Raw genomic sequence first — 19,962 nt, 5'->3', positions numbered from 1 at the left:
CTGCACATATCTCCATGAAGACTTGGTCCTGCCACACACAAACTTCACTTTAATGGGAGCATTGCAATAAATAATGTCTTAAATTTTAGAATGAAAGTTATCTGCAAACTCATCTTCATGGTTACAACATAAAGGTGAGATGAACTATAACTGATTAAATGTTTCTGCTGTCTGTGAAAGAACGTTTTGTGATAGTGGCTGTTTTACTAAGTGAGTCAATGGAGAAAGAATTTTAAAACATAACAGCAAAATGATCAGACAGGATGACATCAGTTACAGAGACACTGGAAATATTCACACCCTTACTGATAATCACGTCCAGTGTGTGTCCTAGATTGTGTGTTGATTGTTTAACATGCTGAATTAGAGCAAAATGATCAAGAATATGTCAGGTTTTTGCCTCTCTGTCTTTGGGCTTGTCAACATGGATGTTAAAATCTCCCACAATTATTAAACAGTCATAATTGGTGAATGTAAGAGATAAAAGCTCATTAAAGTCAAGGAAGTTACCCACGTTGGGGTTTTGGATTGAGTTAGTATCTGAGTTCATTTATGGCCTTTTACCTCAATTGCCAGACATTCAAAAGAGTTAAAATGACCTAAAAGTATTTCTTTTCTTTTTTTTATTTAAGAAGTTCTTATGTATTGAGGCAATGTCTCTTCCTCTTTTATGTTTTCTATTGTGTCTTAAAAAATGAGGTGATATTGATTCATCTAGTACGTGTGATTCCAATTGTCAACATTTCAATCTTCCATAAACTTGCAGATTAGCTTTAAACATCAAGAGTAGAGGTGACATTATATTTTACCTGCTCTTCCATATTATCAACTGTAAGTAAGTCTGCACCACGATCCTGACAGAAATCTCGACTTTCATCCCAAGTCTTCCAATGTTCTTTACCTCCACGAGAAATAAAGTAGCAGTGTCCCTTGAAGAAAATCCATCCATTCCTGCAATCCAGACATGATGGTTTCACTAGACAAGGGGAAAGAGCAGAATAAAGTGAATTTTTATATATATATATATATATCTATGTCGTTTAATATTTCAGTTGTCAAAATTACTCAAAGCTTTTAAAGGTAGAGTGCAGATAAATATTGGAAGGTAATTAAATTACGATATCATTTTAGTCAGAAATATTCTCTGAAATCAAAACTTGGCTGTTAACCTGTTGCTAATGAGTCAATTTTACTGGCTCACTTTGTGAAAAGTGACCTTCAGCACTCTACTTGTGATAATAATAGTCAGCTGTGTCTTGAAAAACAATTTATAACAGAATATTTCAAAAATTAAAATAAAGAGTTTCAGAGATCATGTAGAAATATAATTACTATATGCAGGACAGAATTCATCAGTTGGAAAGACTCTATACTTCCAGAGATCAGTCTTGAAGGTTCCCAGGGCGTCTCTCTCTATGCATCGTTCCACTTCCTGATTTATCAATGCTCTCAGCTTCTCACGCTCTGTGTTCACCTTCTCTTGCTCTTTGTTCAGCTCTTTTGTCAGGTTGTTCAGCTCCTCTTTCTCTGTGTCCAGTTTCATTTTCTTTTTGTTCATCTGTTCTTTCTTTTTGATAATCTCTGCTTTCATGTTGTCCAGCTCTTCTTTCTCTTTGCTCAGCCCCTCTTTCTTTTTGATCAGCTCCGCTTTCTCTTTGCCCAGCTCCTCTTTCTTTTTGCTCAGCTCCGCTTTCTTTTTGCTCAGCCTCTCTTTCTCTTTTATCAGCTCATCTTTCATTTTGGACAGCCAATCTTCATTTTTCCTCAGCTCCTCGTTCTCTTTTATCAGCTCCTTTTTCTGTTTGCTCAGCTCCTCTTTCATTTTCCTCATCTCCCCCATCTTTTTCCTCAGCTCCTCCATCTTTTTCCTCAGCTCCTCTTTCCTTTTCCTTAGTAGTTGTATCTCTTTGTAATACTCCTCCTTTTCTTTCCTTAGCTCCTTTGTCTGGTTGTTCATCTCCTTTCTGCTTTCCCTCAGCTCCTCTCTCTTCTTTTCCAATTTCTTTTTATCTTTTACCAGGTCCCATATTTTCGTATGGTCCTCTTGCTCTCGTTTCAGCTTCTCCCTTTCTTTCCTCACTTTCTCTGTATCACGCCTCACTTTCTCTCTCTCTCTGTTCAGAACACCTTTCTCTTTGTTCAGAACACCTTTCTCTTTGTTCAGATTTTCTGTATTTTGGGCCAGGTCCTCTTTCTCTTTGTTCAGTTCCTCTTCTGCTTTGCTAAGCTCCTTTCTATTTCGACTCAGCTCCTCCCCTTCTAGGCTCAGCTCCTCTGTGTCTTGTCTCAGCTTTTCTCTGTCTCGGCTCAGCTTTTCTCCCTCTCGGGTCAGCTTCTCTCTGTCTTGGTTCAGCTTCTCTCTGTCTTCAGTCAGGTCCTGTAAGTCTTGGGTCAGCTCCTGTCTTTCTTGGTTCAGCTTCTCTCTGTCTTGGCTAATCTGTGCTAAGTCTCTGGCCAGCTTCTGTCTGTGTAGGTTAAGTTTCCTTCTGATTTCGTAAAATTCTTCTTTTATCCAGAACACGTTTCTCTCTCGGTCCAGGTCCTCGATCTGGTTCTCCATAACCTTTTGTAGCTCTACCAGTTGATGTTTTTCAGTTGTAAGGCTGCTGATATTTTCATGCTGCTTGGTTGTCATCATACTCACTATAAAAACACACAAATTAGTCAGTCATTCAAACTATCTTTATCAGAGAAGCATTAACATTTTCAGTTTCTCAGTCCTTTTCAAGGATATCAGACAGTATTCTTAGGGTAGAACTAAAGGACAGTAAACTGTAATATTTGATTAACTTGTTTATTGTTGGGGGTTGCATTGTGATGGCACTGTTGCCTTGCAGCAATAAGGTCCATTGATTGAAACCCTTGAGTCCATATGTGTTGAGACCGGGCTTTAGCTGTTACTGCTCCTAGTATGTGGAACAACTTGTCTTTAAGCCCTTCTTTATCTAGGATATTCCTGCTGAGAGCTTAGATAAAGTGAGAAAAAGCAAACAACAAAGACGGCTTTATAAAATGGCAGGCACAGTTAGACAAACATCACAAGGACTGCCAGATTTTGATGGGGACATTGTGGATTCACAGGGTCACTTCAAGAGGCTACAACAGCATGATGACTCACTGATGGGTGTTTTTGATCAAGCAATTTCAATCACAGATGGAGAAATCGTTAATCATCTTGATGGGTAAGGTTATATCCTTACAGATGGGTTACTTCATCTTCAGTGTGGGAAAACGGGATCTGAGAAACTGGTGGGGCCTCAAGCTCTAAGGGGACAAGTGCTAAAGTTGGGTCACGGTGTTCCCTGGGCAGGACACATGGGTTTTAAAAAGCTCTATGACAGAATTTCTGCCAGGTTCTGCACATATTACAGGGTTTCTTATATAACATGCCCCATATAAAAAGAAAAATATGCTTGTCAGACAGCTGGTTCTGGAGAGAGAGGTTGCTGTAGCGCAGTGATGTAGGCTACTTGCACTGAATATTATTTTATGATTAATATTACTATCATTATTGTTGCTGTCTTGATTTGTATTGTTGTTTCTTTATTTAGCCTTAAAAGAGAAACAGATTACTGAATTATTTGTTTCCAACGAACAAAAAAGCCATGTGAATAGAAATAATTTTTAAAGGTATGTAAGAAGAATGCAATGGACATTCAATTTAAAATCGGTAGGCCTATCAGCAGTCAGAGTGGGAAAAAAAATCTTTTTCTGATGTTAATTGCTAAACTTTGCACAAAATGGCCAGATAAAAGATGTACAACAATACCACTTTAAACTTTGAACTATTTGTGAAAACACTGTGCTCTGCAACATTAAAACACGGATAGAACAGAAACGATATCAGTCGTAGCTCTTCTTATCTTCAGTGTTTATATCTGGTGGTGCAGCTCTGTGCTGCCTTCAGGAGAATGGGATATCAGAGTATCATCTATAAAATTTCACCCACATGGCATTTACTGTGCAAACCAGAGCTTTCAGTAGAAAAACAAAAGTTCCAGATCCTTTTAATGCCACACAAATATGGGACAGAAACATGGATGGTATTTTTTAATAGACCTGTCTAAAGATTTATAGATAATGGTTTTACAGTAACGCTATTAATCTATAATAGTAGATTAACCAGCTCTGTGGCATCTTGCTCTGATTAAGAGCAAAGCTGGATCTTAATCAAATCTTAATGAGTCAAATTGAAAGTGTCATGGAGTCACTAAACAGCATCATGGCATTAACACTGACATGAAAAACAATATTGAAGAAATAATTATATAAAATAAAATCTAATAAAAAAACATAAATAAGTGATGTGTTCCTTACTGTTATGTTTGGTAAAATATATGTCTTCTTAGTACCAAATATGGTCTCAACAAACCCATGGCACTTCAACATTACCTTTTATCTGAAAACAGTGTCTGTTTGTTCTTGCCATATAGTCCTCTGTATTAATTTTTACTCGAAAGGCCTTGTCATATAGATTTATTCCTCTGTATTTAGTTTAGTTTCTTAGTTTATTCAGAACAGGATTTATTTAAATACTAAATTTTATACCACCACAAAAACACCCAACAATCTATCAATCCAGGACAGAAATTAGAATGTTTTTTTATTTTTTCCAAACCTAAATGCATTTTGTTCTTCGTGCATTTCCGTTTAGTTCTCTTTGATTAAGTTTATTGTTATGTCCTGTTTAGGTTCTGTCTTGTTATTAGTTTGCTTCCTGTTTTTATTGGCGCTCACCATCTTCACTCATCATGCCATTCACCTGGTGTGCCATCATACCTGCTGAGAGAGTACTGATCATGAGTGATACGATTCATTTGAATGGCTCTTTGATTAGATTCACTTTATTTATTTCCAACAGGTTTTCAAATTAAACAATCAGTAGGTTAGAGAGAACATGTGCAAACATTATACAGAGCTAAATTATTTGTTAACCTCCTCTTTTCTGTTTGCTGAATGGTAAGACTCCAGTCTCAATTAGTCTTAGTTTTTTACCACTTTGTTTGCTCATAATGCTGTGCTCACACGTCAGCTGTTTGTTTGTTTAATTAAAAATGATTAAACCAGGGCGTGCCGTTGTGGCGTAGTGGTTAGCGCGACCCATATTTGGAGGCCTTCAGTCCTCGACGCGGCCGTCGCAGGTTCGACTCCTGGACCCGACGATATTTGCCGCATGTCTTCCCCCTCTGCTTCCCCGTTTCCTGTCAGCCTACTTTCATATAAGGGACACTAGAGCCCACAAAAGACCCCCTGGAGGGGTAAAAAAAAGAAAAAAAAGATTAAACCAGTATATAAATACAATTGATAGAAATTAGTGGAACATTTTTAGACTTAATGGTGCAGATAAAGATTTTTGTTTCTGCCAAAGCAATTCAAGTTCATTTTTCTTTTATTGTGATTCTAAATTACAAATATCTCTAAAACGCTATTAATACACACAACTTCTTTGACTATGTGTTTGAGATTATTGCAAAGCTTAGAATCCACACTTTCAGACTCTATAAACAAGTCACAACAGGTAGACTGGTTCATTGTTTTGCTGTGACCAGTCACATTTACAAAACAACACCACTCTTCTCATTAGAATGAACAGAGAAAATAACAATAAGTCTATTATTGTTATGACAATAAGACACTAATATTTTCATTTCAAGTTGTGTTGTCAACTTGAAATGTGGGTCATTTTCAAGTTTGGTGGTCCATGAGTGTTTGTTAAATGTGTAAAGTGGTCCTCAGTCTGAAAGTTTGCTCTAAATCGTCTCTAAACCTGTAAAAACTTGACATAAAGGAAGCTACTTAAAATGTATTCTGTTGAAATGAAACTTACTGTAGACGACTTTTGCAGCCAGCACGACACTTAACACCCCCAAACACACCAACAACAGAAAAGAGTGCTGGACTGTTGTTGCTTCCACTTCCTCAGCTGAAAGAAAAAAATGGAATCAATATCATTATTGATCAATCAATCAAGTTTATTTGTACAGCACATTTCAGCAAGGAGGAAGTTAAAAGTGGTTTACATCGTGAAGCCGTCATAAACACATCATGCTGTGACCAATTGTGAAACCAGTAACAGATTTTACATTTTGTCAAGTTCCATCATTAAGTTCAGTTATTCATAAATTAACAAAAGTCTTTTCAAACTTTAACCAAACTGAACTTTAACCGAACATGGTCTACTCGCCAAAACAAACGAAACCCTATAACTTTCACAAAAAAAGGTCAACTGGCATCAAACTTGGCATGAGTGATGCAGGTTGCTGGGATTTCCCTCAGGAAACTTGCTAAGCCCGGTCGTCGGGGCGCCGAGGCGGTTCACCGTGTTTTTGTATTAAAAGATAAGTTGAGAGGAAATGTAAAATTATTACTGGATAATTATATATGTTAGGGGAAATGCTATTTAGACCAACAACTATAGAGTCTCAGACACAACAAATCAAAAAAATACAATTAAAATAAATATAAAGTATTTGCACTTCTGTTAAATCCAAATAAAGTCAGCAGGTGCTTAAGTCCCTCCAGGCATTTAGGAGCCCCATAAGTGCTGACATTTTAACACAGACCACAGACAGAAATTTAACATCTGCTTATTGAGAATATCAATGGGGTTACATTTGACTTAATGGCTTCAGCATAGATAAATTAAAAGATTTTAAATTAATAAGCGCCACAGAGACTGTTTTGGTTGCCCAACCTTTATGGCCGCGCGACTCAACTCTGCCGACTATAAGTAGACAAAGCATTTGATATGGAGGAGTTTGATGTTATTGCAGTGAAACAATACAACAATAAAATTTAAAAAAAAAGTAAAACCAGCTTGCTGCATGACTATATTTCCTCCATGGCCTGAACCACAGGCCCAAACCACTGGGTCATTAATGCACCGGCTAACCGGGACCACATACATGAACTTCATCAACGCAGACACAGAGCCACACGCCGGGCAGCATGAGTGAGATGTAAATGAACATCGAGCATAATTCTTTGTTCCCAAAGATATATCATTCTCATGGCACACTCAATACGCACCTCCAAAAGCGTGACTATTGGTTATACTGTGGTTCACACTGTACTGCAGGAAATCACTTTTTTTTCTTTGGCACCCCTCGAATGCCCTTGACCTAAAAAATATGATCTTGTGTCATTTGACAAATAACAAGTTGGTTACAAGTTGGTGTGACAAAGACAGAGGTCATGCCGTTGACATAAGTTTGGCTCTAACTTGAACATATTTCAGGATAGCTGCACCAAACTCACCATGATTAGTCTTAGTCCAACCTCCAACAGAAATCCATCATAATATTTGGTGGGTATTGTCTAATTTCTCCAAAGCACCCAAAAAAATCTGCCACAATGGTAAAAGCCATACTTTTACCAAGATTTACATAATTCAGAACACGTGTGTATCTTGTAATGGCGAACCTAAAAGTCTCCTGGAACCATGGCCCAAATCCCACAGGAAGTCGGCCATTTTGAATCAAAACCACCATTTTGAATCAAAACCACCATTTTGTCTTTTTTACACATAATGAATCTGAGCGAAATCCTCGTACGGCTTTTGACATACAGGCTTCACAATCAATACAGTCTTGAGGCATTGAAGAACAAAAGTTATCCTCTTTCCATGCCGATATCCCGGGACCTCATGTCCACAAGTGTTTGAAAAGTGCGGCATGCATAAAGTTAAAAAGCCTTTCATGCCATTTATCATAATATACTAGGGGTGCTCCAATCACATTTTTTTCTGCCAATTCCGATACCGATCACGTGGATTGGCTGTTAATATTTCGTTTGAGGCATAAATGCTATGTGATCTTTCAAAATAGAACCATAAAATCACCTAATGTAGGCAAAATCATGCAGAATACTTGCAAGTACAATGCAGTATTCTGCGACAACAGAAACATGTGCAATCAGTAAAACAGTATTTAAATATTTAAGCTTGTGTATATTTACACAAACTTTCATGACACTTTTAATTTTATACATACTGACTAGTGAATAAAATATGGTGCCGCACATTTTAGTGTGTATGCACACTTTATACATGTGGCCCCTGGTCTTTATTATTTTTGGACCTAAAGAGGAAAGATCTAGAGTCAATGCACAGCTTCAGTTATTACAACTAAAAACCAGCGATCAGCCCGAAACCTGGGAGTAGTGATGGACTCTGACCTGAACCTCCAGAGCCACATAAAGACAGTTACAAAGTCGGCCTTCTATCACCTGAAGAACATTTCCAGGATTAAAGGACTAATGTCTCAGCCAGATCTAGAGAAACTCATCCATGCCTTCATCTTCAGTCGTATTGATTATTGCAACAGCGTCTTCACAGGTCTGTCCAACAAATCAATCAAACAGCTGCAGCTGATCCAGAATGCTGCTGCTCGCGTTCTCACTAAAACCAGGAAGATAGAGCACATAACACCAGTTTTAAAGTCCCTCCACTGGCTCCCTGTAGCTCAAAGAATAGACTTTAAAATACTGTTGTTAGTTTATAAATCACTGAACGGCTTAGCACCACAATACATTAAAGATCTGCTGTTGTTGTATCAACCTTCCAGACCTCTCAGGTTCTGCTCTGCATCCCCAGAACCAGAACCAAACGAGGAGAAGCAGCCTTCAGCATCTATGCACCACAAATTTGGAACAAACTTCCAGAAAACTGTAAAACAGCTGAAACACTGACTTCCTTTAAATCTCAACTAAAAACCCACCTGTTTAGGATTGTATTTGAAACGTAATCAATTACAAATTTATTGATGGAACTTGACTTAATGCTGTTGTTACGGCCCTGGGCCTTAATGGCTGGGTTGCAGGTGTCTTGTTGTCTGTCTTTGTGCTCCTCCCCTTTACAGGTGCTGCTGATTTTATTCATTTGGAGCACAGAGCATTTAAACCGGGCTGTCTCCACCTTCTGGGTCGCCTTCAGCGTCCACTCTGCCTTGATGCTTGCGGTGTTTTGTTGCCAGGCCTCAGCTCCCCTCCTATTGCACATTTGAGTTTGTCTTTGTTTTTGCACTTCAACAATTCCATATGCACTCATACACCACATCCAAGCATTTGCATTACACCACTGATACTGACATCCTCAATCCATTGTTGTTTGTGTTAATAAACATTCCTTTTTATGCACTTTAATCCCTGCATGGTCTCCCGTTACTGTTATGACCTTGAGCCAGTCGTAACAGCTGTGTTTTGATTATTGATTCTACGTTGCACTGTGTTTCTGTGTTTGTAATGATGTAAAGCACTTTGAAATGCCTTGCTGCTGAAATGTGTTATACAAATATAATTTGATTGATTGATTGATTTAGGTTAAAGTCTACTCTGCATCTCCGGAATCAGAACCACACATGGAGAGGTAGCTTCGAGTTTTTATTCTTCACTAATATGGAATAAATTTCCAGAAAACTAGAAAAATTATTTAACAACGAGTTCTTCACAATCAAGGTTAAAAACATTTTTGTTTTGAGTTTACTTGGAATTATTTACAACAATAAATTAAACATTATTCATTTAGTCCATTGCTGAAATGTACTATACAACTAAAATTGGCTTGCAGAGATTTCTCAGATGATACAAAAAGATTAAGGCTTCAGGTTTACATGTGACATAAAAACAACTCCTGTTACAGCCCGTGTTAAGAAACTGTAACTTTCTACAGAGGGAATAAAATGTATGAAATGCTTTTGGGTAGTATTGTTAGTTTTTAATCCTTATAAAATATATACTTACTATTAAGAGGATGTTTGGTATTGTTGACATTGACTGTAGAAGAGTCTTCATCCCTGTTGTTCTCCATCCTTTACAGGAAAAATAAAGATTTAGATATTATAAAATGTCCAACAGCTGATTGAGCGATTTCAGCTGTAGCTCATGGAAAGCAGGCGGGTTCTTCTTCCTCTTTTTAAAAATCGTCAGGGTGTGATGCAGCATCTCTATCGCTGCTCTGTGGGTTATTTCCTTACTCAAACAGTTTTGGAAAACAAGTCTGCTTCTGTAACAAACCTTTCATGCCAAGAAGCGAGCTCTCACTCTGTCTCATAAACATTTCTGCAATTCTCCTTTCCTTCGTTATAAAATATAATCTAATTCATATACATCTATTCATACCACAAGAGCTGATGAATATGTTTTACAGTATCTGCACTTGTACAAGAATATTTAATAAATCAACTCATTTGGTGATCAGACCAGTTGTAAAACATTACCTTTGTCCTACCAGCATAGAAAAAGAAAGAAAAAAAAAATGACTAAGTTATCATTGCTATAAAAGGACAAATAGGGCAGTGCTGGAAGGTTTTGCAAAAGACATCCAAATTCAAAAATACTTTATTGATCCTAAAGGGAAATTGAATGTTATAACTCATATTAATTCAGATTCTTCAAAGAGTTATTGTAGTGATGGAAAGATCTCTTGTAGCAGTCTGTATTACAGCACATCTGAAGACGTCTCTGACTGAAGATACTCTTCATGAGACTGTCTTGGGAAAAATAGCCTCTTCCCACGAAGAGGTTGTGTATTGTCAGGGTTCTCCATAATTTTATTGTTTTATGAACATTTTTCTTTGCATAATCATCTCCAGAGGTTCCATAGTCGTCCTCAGAACAGAACCAGCCTTCTTTATCAGGCTGTTGAGCCATTTTAAATCCCTGGCTCTGATGCTGCTTTAGAGTGCTGGTTTATGCGATGCAGGTATGCAGTGTTTTAATGTGTTTTAGATTGATTTGATTAAAGTGATTTAATAAGCATTTAGTAATTTTTGTATTTTTGTTTTTACAGTTTTATCACTGCTTCCTGCTGTCCTTTAGAGTTTGATTGTCTTTTTTGTTAGTCCACAAAGTTTTGGATTGTTTGTCTCACCTTAGTGTTTGTGAGGGCGGGCTCACAACTTTTCATTTATTTTGTTTGTTTTGTCCTCCGTTTGTTTTTGGGTCACTTCCCTGAATATTTATATCCCATGTCGCTGATAATCTTAAATATCTGAAACTTGATCCTGTTTGGTATGAGCTTGAGTTTGGATTGCATGTGATCATTTTGCAGTGAATCAAGTGCATCTTAAGTTTGCAGTGAACATTGTAGTGGTTTATGCGGGTTTGTCCGCCTGAAGTGGTGTTTAAATTCAGGTTGAACATTATTGGATTGACAACGAATGGATAAAGTTAACGGGAAACCCTCTTTGTGTAACAATAAATGTTAACTAGAAAATTCCTGAAGAAATTTAACCGGGGCCTGCCAAAGTGTGCCCGTCGGTTTAGACCCAGCGTTCTGATGCTAGAAATTAGCATCAATGCTAAAGAAAGCTGCAATCATATGAGGACAATGACAAGAATGTTGACTAACATGTACTTGCACCATTCAGTATGATAAAGTAAGTGTATCAGCTAAAATTAGCAAAAATGCTAATGTTAGCGTGATTGCTGTCAGTAGCATGTGGGACATCACTAGGATGTTTTCTATAATTCACTTATTCCATTCAGTATACTAAACATGGCTAATAAGTAAAATAAATAGCTAATAGCTTATTTAAGCTAAAATGCTAATGCTAATGAAATGCCTTACTGCGCAAGGCAGTTCCCTAACCTGAGAGAAAAATGTAATGCATGCTAATATTATTACATCGCCTATGGCGGTGCATTAACCTGAGGGGGATATTGAGGCTTTTATTTTGAAATTTTTGTTAAGCTTCATTTCAAAGGGCCAAACTAATCCCATGTATAACAGTCATTGGATTAAATCAGTTATATAATGCTCAAAAGAGCAATTACATGATGTAAAAATATTCAAGGCTTTTATTTTGAAATTTTCAGTATGCTTCATTTTAAAGTTCCAAACTAATCCCATGTGTAACAGTAACTGAGTTAAATCAGTTATATACAGCCCATAGCAGCAAGTAGTTCTAAAGGCCAGTTCAGTCCTGATCTGTTTCAACTGAGTCTTCCACTATAGTTAGAACTACAGTGATGCGTATTTGTAGTCCTAACCAGCAGCCAATAGCCTCCTGAGTTCCGTTGCTATGGTAAATAATTCTCTCTGCCAACTGTCAGCTGTGAGTGAGACATGCAGGGGCAGACAATTCTCTGTTTGAGCCAGCCAGTTTGACCCAAAAAAAGCATTCGGAACAACTCCTTCCAGTTCGGGAACCGTAATACATATTCGAAAACCGTTTGAAGCGTATGAGAGGGCTATGTGTCGTCTCCGATAGTCCCGCGATTCATATCTCTACCTCACTCACAGCATTAACAGCGAGGAGAGAAAGAAATTGTGTGCCGAGGCCTGAATTCTTTGAGAAATATATGGAAATACATGGGAGAGAGCCTGAGAGAGCGACAGAAAATCCTGTCGCATGACTTTGCTCTGAAGCACCGTGACAGAAAACCGTACGGTCTAGATAAATTTCGAAAACATTTTACCGGAGCAGGCATGCGTATCAATGTCAGGACCGAGTTTGATACCAATCGTGCGATATTTGTGGGCGTGAGGGCGAGTTAAAAAATGATTTGGGGTCAAAATGGCACTCCATTTCTCACTCTAGCGGAGCGGCAGTTGGTGTCAGTTACACTCTAATTTTTTGAAAAATCAAAAACTTTGGGTCGCTTAGAGACAAACTGTGGACAAACCGTACTTGGTATCGACGAGCCGTCTTCACTTTAGAAGAGATCACGGACGTATCTACAAAATGAAATTTGAATGGCATTTCTACGTGAATTCGTGACTACACAGAAAATCCTCAAAAATAGGGTATTTTTGGGATTTTTCTGTCCTCGCTTCATTGACTTATAATGGTGGGGGGGGGGGGGGGGGGGGGGGTGTTCGTTTTTTGCTAATTATATCGCCATGGTAACCCCGAATCCCAAAAAAGGTAAAAGCTCCAATGGCGTGAATTTTCCGCACGTTTTGATACCTCATTTGTGGCTGGGCACCAGCGGTACGAGCCGCATTAACGGTCACGGAAGAAAAATAAAGAATAAAGAGGCGTTCTATTAGGTGTAGAACAATAGGGGCCTGCCATGCAATGCATAAGGAGAGCAGTACTGACTTGCGAAGCATTGCTATGGGCAGGCCCCAATTAACGTCATTCTGGTTGTTGTTTATTGCACTTCGGCTTGACGGAGTTATAACAAAGACATTAAAAGAGACCTCACAAAAAGACCAAGGCTGACACAACTCATTCCTAATGGCTCCATCGACTTGCCGCTGAATATTGCAGTCCGATGCACAGAAAAGCCTGCATTTCATTCTTGCAACACTTGGTTGTAGTTAGCATTTAAGCTAACGGCAGTTAACTGTCACTTCCAATGCACAAAAATATCTCAAAATAGAATCGATATCAATAAAACAATGTCCTGTACTTAAAACACTTCTAAAAATGATACCTATCTAACCCACCTGTGAAAACAGAAATCGGAGTCTTCAGTAATGGTTTTGCTGCGACGCTGACTTCGTCTTCTTCTTCTTCTTTGGCGGTTATTAGCGGTTGGCAGGCAACGAAATTAGTGCATTAACGCCACCAACTGGTGATTGTGGAACTGAATGTCAGTCAAGGATTTTGTAACCGTTCATTTAAGAGAGCGAAATATCTCAGTTTTTCTTAATCAGTGAGAATGTATTCTCACTTATTAAATTTCTGTTTTTCTTTATTATTTTCTGACTTCCGCACGTTTTACTGCGTTTAACTACTTCTGTTAACTTTAACCAATTATGCCAATAAAACGTCTGCTTCTTCTGGAGATTTTTTTCTTTTTAGACCAAAATAAATAAATGATCAATTATAACTTCGTGTTGGAGTTGCTTTCATTTACCAGAGTTTAATCAAAGTTAGGAAAAATGATTAATGAACTTTCAGATACACATGAGAAATGCTCAAAATATTATCAGCCAGTGAATTGAAGAAATAATATTTAGAATCAGTAAATCGTTCAGATTCCAGTTCATTAGTCAGATTGCAATAGCTACAACAATTCAGAAAACAGACCAAATGTCTTAAAAGAAATTCAAGAAACAGTTTACAGAATATGATATGTCTAATGATATTTTATGGGCACCAGATCATCATGGTGTCAAAGGGAACAAAATGGCAGATGAAGCTTCAAGGGAGGCAGATAAAAACTCAGCTGTGGGTTTAGATTTCCATTTTATAAAAACAGAGTATTTTTTTTAATAAAACTTAAAATGGAGGAGAAAATGCAAATGCAATGGGAGAAAGGAAGGAATATTATATAAAATCCAAAAGAAAACTAGAGAAATGAGAAGTAAATGGAGGACGAGGAGAAGAGACAATTACTTGTCGCCTTAGATTTGGGGATACTGGGCTACACAGCACTCTTTGTTTCAGTGAAACAGTGGGGATGATGAGACAATAGAACATGTTCCATCACTTAGAAAAATAACAATTGATTCAAAATTTAAAAACAATTAAACTTAAACTAGGTTTGATTGACTTATTTAGTAATAACTCGAATAGTAAAAGTTATCAGATAATGTTTCGCTAAATTGAATGAACAGAAATATATTCTTTTAGTGATATTCTGTTCCACATTTCATACCAGTCGGTGGCGGTAATGCACCAATTTCGTGGTTTGCCAACCGCCAATAAGCATCGAAGAAGAAGAAGAAGAAGAAGAAGAAGAAGAAGAAGAAGAAGATTTTTTTTTTTTTTTTTGATTTTTAACAAAACATTTATTGCACAATATTTTAACAATAAAAACATTACATGATCAGGTCAAAGGACACTAAAACACCCAATAAATAGTTACAATAGCAGCTTATTATATTTTAGGTCTCCCTGATCGGAAATGGTGCACAGTACATTATGAAAACCCCACAGTTCTAAAAAACCCCTCAGATTCCTGGTGGCTCTGTAGAAACAAAACTCTAATCTCAACCTGGCCTTAATATTGACCTTCCACAGAGCCACCGCGTCGAGTTGAGGTCCAGCCTGCATTTTGTCTCGTCGAGTTATATAAATAGCCATTTTGGCTTCGGCTATTAAATAATTTAAAAGACGAGATTTAAAACTTGTGGATCGGCTGTGATGTACACCATTAATAAAAAGGGAATTGGTAAAAACCATGCCAAAAAGGCTAAAAACGCTCATTAAAAAATTAAAAAAACTAGTTAACCGTACACAATCTGTAAAAACATGAAACACACTCTCAGACAAACTGCAAAATGGACACTCGTTTAAAACCCCAGGACTGATGACCGATAAAAACGAGTTTGTGGCGATAGCGCCGTGCAAAATCCGCCACTGCAGATCACCAGTCCGTTTTTTGATTGGAGGCTTGTATAAAGTCCTCCATTGAGGTTTTTGTCCTCCGAGTCTGTCGCTCCACACGCTGACGGGTCTTTTGCAGAGAGTTCTCTTGTGTAGGATCTTTACACAGTATTTGTACAGCACTTTTGCGCTGCTGTTATTTAAGTCTGCCCCCGAGTCCGTAAAATGCAGCAAGGGACCACTGTCCTCCTCAACATCTGGGACCAGGGACACATCCGGGAACATGTCTTTTGAGTCAGGCAGGCACTCCTTCATGGCATACAGCTGCAACAGCCTCCTCTCCTCGGCCGTCATCCGCCCCTTTATCAGCTCCAGGAAGCGCTGTGTCAGTCTGGCGGACCGAACCCCAAGCAGCTGGCCGACTTCCTGGATGTTATTGAAGTCCGGTCCAGCCACCTCCACCAGCCGCCGCACGGTCACCGTCCCGGACCTGGACAGCACCTCAGCAAGGCCCGGCACGGTGCTATCCCGGACATCCATTTTTGCTCCACAGACCAACGGTTCCTCTAAAAGCCAATGCAGAGAATTACACGTTTTTGATCTGTGCACTTTAAAAAAAGCACACGATTTAAAAACACTCTGATAAAACTGAGGCAACCCTTTTAACTTTAAAAGACTAAAATCAGTTAAAAACAGAGCAGCATCCAACCCCATAGAATTCACACGTCTGAGGATGCAGCTGGCCACATCTTTCCATACAGGAGATCTTGTGAGAAACTTTTGCAGGAACTGTAAACGCACGGTAGCTGTTCTACTGGCCAGGTGGACAAGGCCCTGGCCCCCCTCCTCTCTCGGTAAAAATAAAACGGACTGTGGCACCCAGTGTCGACCATTCCAAAAAAAATCAACCATCTCTGACTGAATTTTTACCAGTAAGCCAGACGGTGGGTCTAAAACAGCGAGCTTGTGCCACATCTGTGAAGCGACAAGGTTGTTTAATACCAACACTCTGCCCCGGTAGGACATTTGTGGGTGAAGCCACTTCCATTTTGACAGTTTATTTTTTATTTTTTGCTCAATGTCGTCCCAGTTCTTGTTCACAATATGTTTACTGCCTAAAAACACACCAAGATATTTAAAACCGTCCTTTTTCCATAAAAGACCCTGAGGGAGAACTGGGAGCCCTGCAGACCACTCGCCGACGGCCAGTGCTGCACTCTTTCCCCAGTTCACCCTCGCAGCAGACAGAGTAAAAAACTTTTCAGTGATCTTGGTTAAAACAGTGACATCTTGCTGATCTTTTACAAAAACAACAACATCGTCAGCGTAGGCAGATAAAACCATATTGTCTTTAAAACCAGGTAAAACCAGACCATAAACACTTGAGCGTATTTTCCGGAGGAGGGGTTCCAGGGAGAGTGCGTAGAGCATCCCCGAGAGCGCGCAGCCCTGTCGAACGCCTCTACACACCCTAAAAGGAGCACACAGGCTACCGTTGATCTTCAGCACACTCTCAATGCCACTGTACAGAGCCTGGATCTTGGCGATAAGACCCTCGCCGAACCCGAACCTCCTCATGGTTTCCCAGAGGAAGCCGTGTTCGACGCGGTCGAATGCCTTTTCTTGATCTAGTGAAATCAAGCCAATTTGCAAACCTAATGAACCGGAGACCTCCAAAACATCCCGAATTAGGTAGATGTTATCTACCATGGACCTGCTGGGGACGCAATAGGTCTGATCCCGGTGGATGACCTGCTCCATAGCCTTCCCCAGCCTCGTGGCCAGGGCCTTGGAGAGGATCTTATAGTCGGTGCAGAGGAGGGACACAGGGCGCCAGTTCTTTATCTCCTGCAAGTTCCCCTTCTTGGGCAGCAGGGTGATGACCGCCCTTCGGCAGGACAAGGGGAGTGAACCAGTGTGCAGACACTCGTTGTAGACGTCGAGCAAATCTTGGGCCAGAAGATCCCAGTAGGCCTTGTAAAACTCAACCGTGAGCCCGTCAATGCCCGAGGACTTCTGGCCCTGCATGCTGAGGAGGGCTGTGTGGAGTTCCTGGATCCCCAGGGGGCGCTCCAGGTCAGTGTTGGTCTCTTCGGAGACCTGAGGCAGTTCACAGCAGAACTCCTCTAAACGTTCCTCGTTCTCCTCATATTCGCTGTGGAACAGAGAACGGTAAAACTCCACAGCCCTCCTCCTGATCTGCACTGGTTCACTCAGTGGCTGCCCCGTGTCCGACAGCAGAGAGTGGATCTGCTTCCTCTGCCCGTGCTTCCTCTCCAAGCTGAAAAAGAAGCTAGAGGGAGCATCCATCTCCGTGATGTTCTGGACCCGGGACCTGACCAAAGCGCCTTGGACTTTATTCTCCAGCAGGTTTGCTAAAACTAGCCTTTTTGATCTGAGAGCTTCAATATACTCTCGATTTCCTGTGGATTCACTAAGTCGTTCTAATTCCACAATGTTCATCTCCAGATCTCTGATAGATCCGGTAATGTCACGGGTAACATTGAGAGTGTGCTGCTGACTCAGCAGTTTTATTTGAACTTTGCCATGGTCCCACCACTGTCTCAGACAAGTAAAATCAGCCTTTCTCTGTCTAAAACCAGTCCAAAAATAACCTAAAATCTCCTTAAAACCCTGATCATAAGTTAAAGCTGCGTTAAAATGCCAGTAAGCGCTCCTAGGTAAAATGTTTCTAATAAAAACACTACCTAAAAGCAAAGAGTGATCGGTAAAAGCCACCGGTAAAATCTGGCATGTTTTAAACACATTAAAATGGTGTTTAAAACAATAAAAACGATCAAGTCGAGCTAAAGAGATTCGGTTTTCCTTAATGTGGGACCATGTGTACTGCCTGGAGCCTGCATGCATCCTCCTCCATACGTCCACCAGGCCGTGAGACGAGACCAGCTGCCGCAGAGCATGTTGGGCCGCTGGATGCGGCTCTGCATGATTACGATCTAAAAACTCGTTTTCCGTACAATTAAAATCCCCGCCTATAAAAACATAATCCTCAGACCCACAATCACCCAACCTTTCCCCAATTTGTTCAAAAAAACGCTTTTTCTCTGCATTGGTGGTCGGAGCATAAATATTAATAAAAACCAGACTAAAAATATCAAACTTTACTTTAACTAAAAGACACCTCCCTTGAACGACATGCTCTACTTCTGTGGAGTTCGGGGTGAAAGCCTTAGAGAACAGGAAGCCCACCCCTGCACTCTGGGAGGTGCCGTGGCTTAAAATGACCTCCCCCCTCCACTCTCTGCCCCAGTCCGTCTCAATTAAATGATCGCTATGAGTTTCCTGTAAATAAATAACATCGATTTTCTTTTGGTTCAGCGTTTGGTAAATCAAAGCCCGCTTCTCAGCCTCCCTCGCCCCGTTAAGATTCAAAGTTGCGATTTTAAAAGAATCCATATTGGGTAAGAAGCTAAAACCAACACACAAAAAGACTATAAAAAAAAAAATAATAAAAATACTAAAAAATCACTGTGCATCATTTTTACTCAAAAAAGTTTTCTCGCTTTTGACATTGCTTTCTTTAATCTAAATATTTCCGTCTTTTCAAAACCCGATACCTCGTTGTTCCTAATATGATGTCTCGCAGAGGAGTAAAAGATTCTCAGATCTGGAAAATAACTTTCTATCTTTACTCCTTTCAGCCCTTTAGTTTGTTTTAAAAACGTTCTGTAAGACTCGACAGGGTATCTTGGTTCTTTACTACTTGTTTGAGTCATTGACGCCTCGCTGGCGTCAGAGAACCAGCTCTCAGCGTCGCTGCTGTCCGACACCTCCCTCCTCTCTCCAGCCAGCTTGCTGACCTGCCTGCTGGCCTGTACAGCAGCCACCACATTCCTCCTTTTGCTTCGCCTCTTCACCGGGGCAGAAGCCTCCACTTCCATCACCTCCTCTGTCTCTCCCTCCAATCCAGTTCCCAAAACCGACTCTACACTGTTCCTCCGTTCATTCTGTCCTCCTACCTCCACCTCACCTATCCCTCCCTGATCCCCACACACTAAATGCTCCTCTCTGTCCTTCACCTCCTCCTCCTGTCCTACCTGCACACCGACATTCTCTCCATCCACACTTTCACCATTACCACCACTCACCCCTTCACCACACACCACCGTGCCCCCATCCTTTCTCACACACACACTCGTCACACTGTCCGCTACCGACACCTCCTCAACCAAACCATCTGCAGGCTCTTCCTCAGCGGGCTCTTCCGCATTGGCAGCGGATTCCTCCGCAGCGGCAGCGGGCTCTTCCGCATTCGCCACCGCGGGTTCCTCCGCCGCTTCAGCCTCACTAGGTGGGTCCCCCACCTGCTTAGCAGCAGCGGGTTGCTGCTTCGCCGAGGCCGGCGGGGCCGGCCCGGCCCTGTCGGGACACATCTTTACGATATGGCCCTCCTTACCGCAACCAAAGCACTTCATGTTAGACGATGTGGCAAACAACATATAATCAAACTCATCTACCTTAACATGAAATCTTAGATTTAGCTCCTCGTCTTTACGATTTAAAATCATAAATAATTGTCTTCTATGAGAGACGACGTGTTTTAAAAGAGGTGACTTGCACCCCGTAGGAACTTTTCTTAATGGTGACACCACCTTACCGTGCCTCGACAGCTCTTTAACCAAGAAATCGTCGCTGATGAACGGTGGCACATTTGACAGCGTCACTTTAGTCGCTGGCAGTGTTAATGGCGACACTTGCAGAAACAACCCATTCACGGAAA

General features: G+C 40.2%; 1 protein-coding gene across 1 annotated transcript; it reads right to left on the bottom strand.

Moving 5' to 3' along the window:
- Window positions 1–884: 884 nt before the first annotated feature.
- LOC116717304 (golgin subfamily A member 6-like protein 1) lies at window positions 885–13,459 on the bottom strand. Its single transcript, XM_032558573.1, has 5 exons — window positions 13,394–13,459; window positions 9,739–9,806; window positions 5,828–5,923; window positions 1,475–2,643; window positions 885–976 (listed from the first exon to the last, which is right to left on the bottom strand). Exons 2-5 carry the CDS (start codon window positions 9,803–9,805, stop codon window positions 974–976), a joined length of 1,335 nt encoding a protein of 444 aa, XP_032414464.1. The 5' UTR covers window position 9,806; window positions 13,394–13,459; the 3' UTR covers window positions 885–973.
- Window positions 13,460–19,962: the final 6,503 nt, after the last annotated feature.

Source organism: Xiphophorus hellerii, chromosome 3, assembly GCF_003331165.1.
Source record: "Xiphophorus hellerii strain 12219 chromosome 3, Xiphophorus_hellerii-4.1, whole genome shotgun sequence".
Lineage (NCBI taxonomy): Eukaryota > Metazoa > Chordata > Actinopteri > Cyprinodontiformes > Poeciliidae > Xiphophorus > Xiphophorus hellerii.
The sequence above is the reverse complement of the archived record's forward strand: the minus strand, read 5'-3'. Positions and strand labels throughout refer to the sequence as shown.

Coding starts and splice junctions, on each gene's coding strand:
- LOC116717304 (XM_032558573.1), bottom strand. CDS start 9,805: ATGGAGAACAACAGGGATGAAGACTCTTCTACAGTCAATGTCAACAAT. Junction 5,924..9,738: donor TACCAAACATCCTCTTAATA/GTAAGTATATAT, acceptor TTTTTCTTTCAG/CTGAGGAAGTGGAAGCAACA. Junction 2,644..5,827: donor GGCTGCAAAAGTCGTCTACA/GTAAGTTTCATT, acceptor GTGTTTTTATAG/TGAGTATGATGACAACCAAG.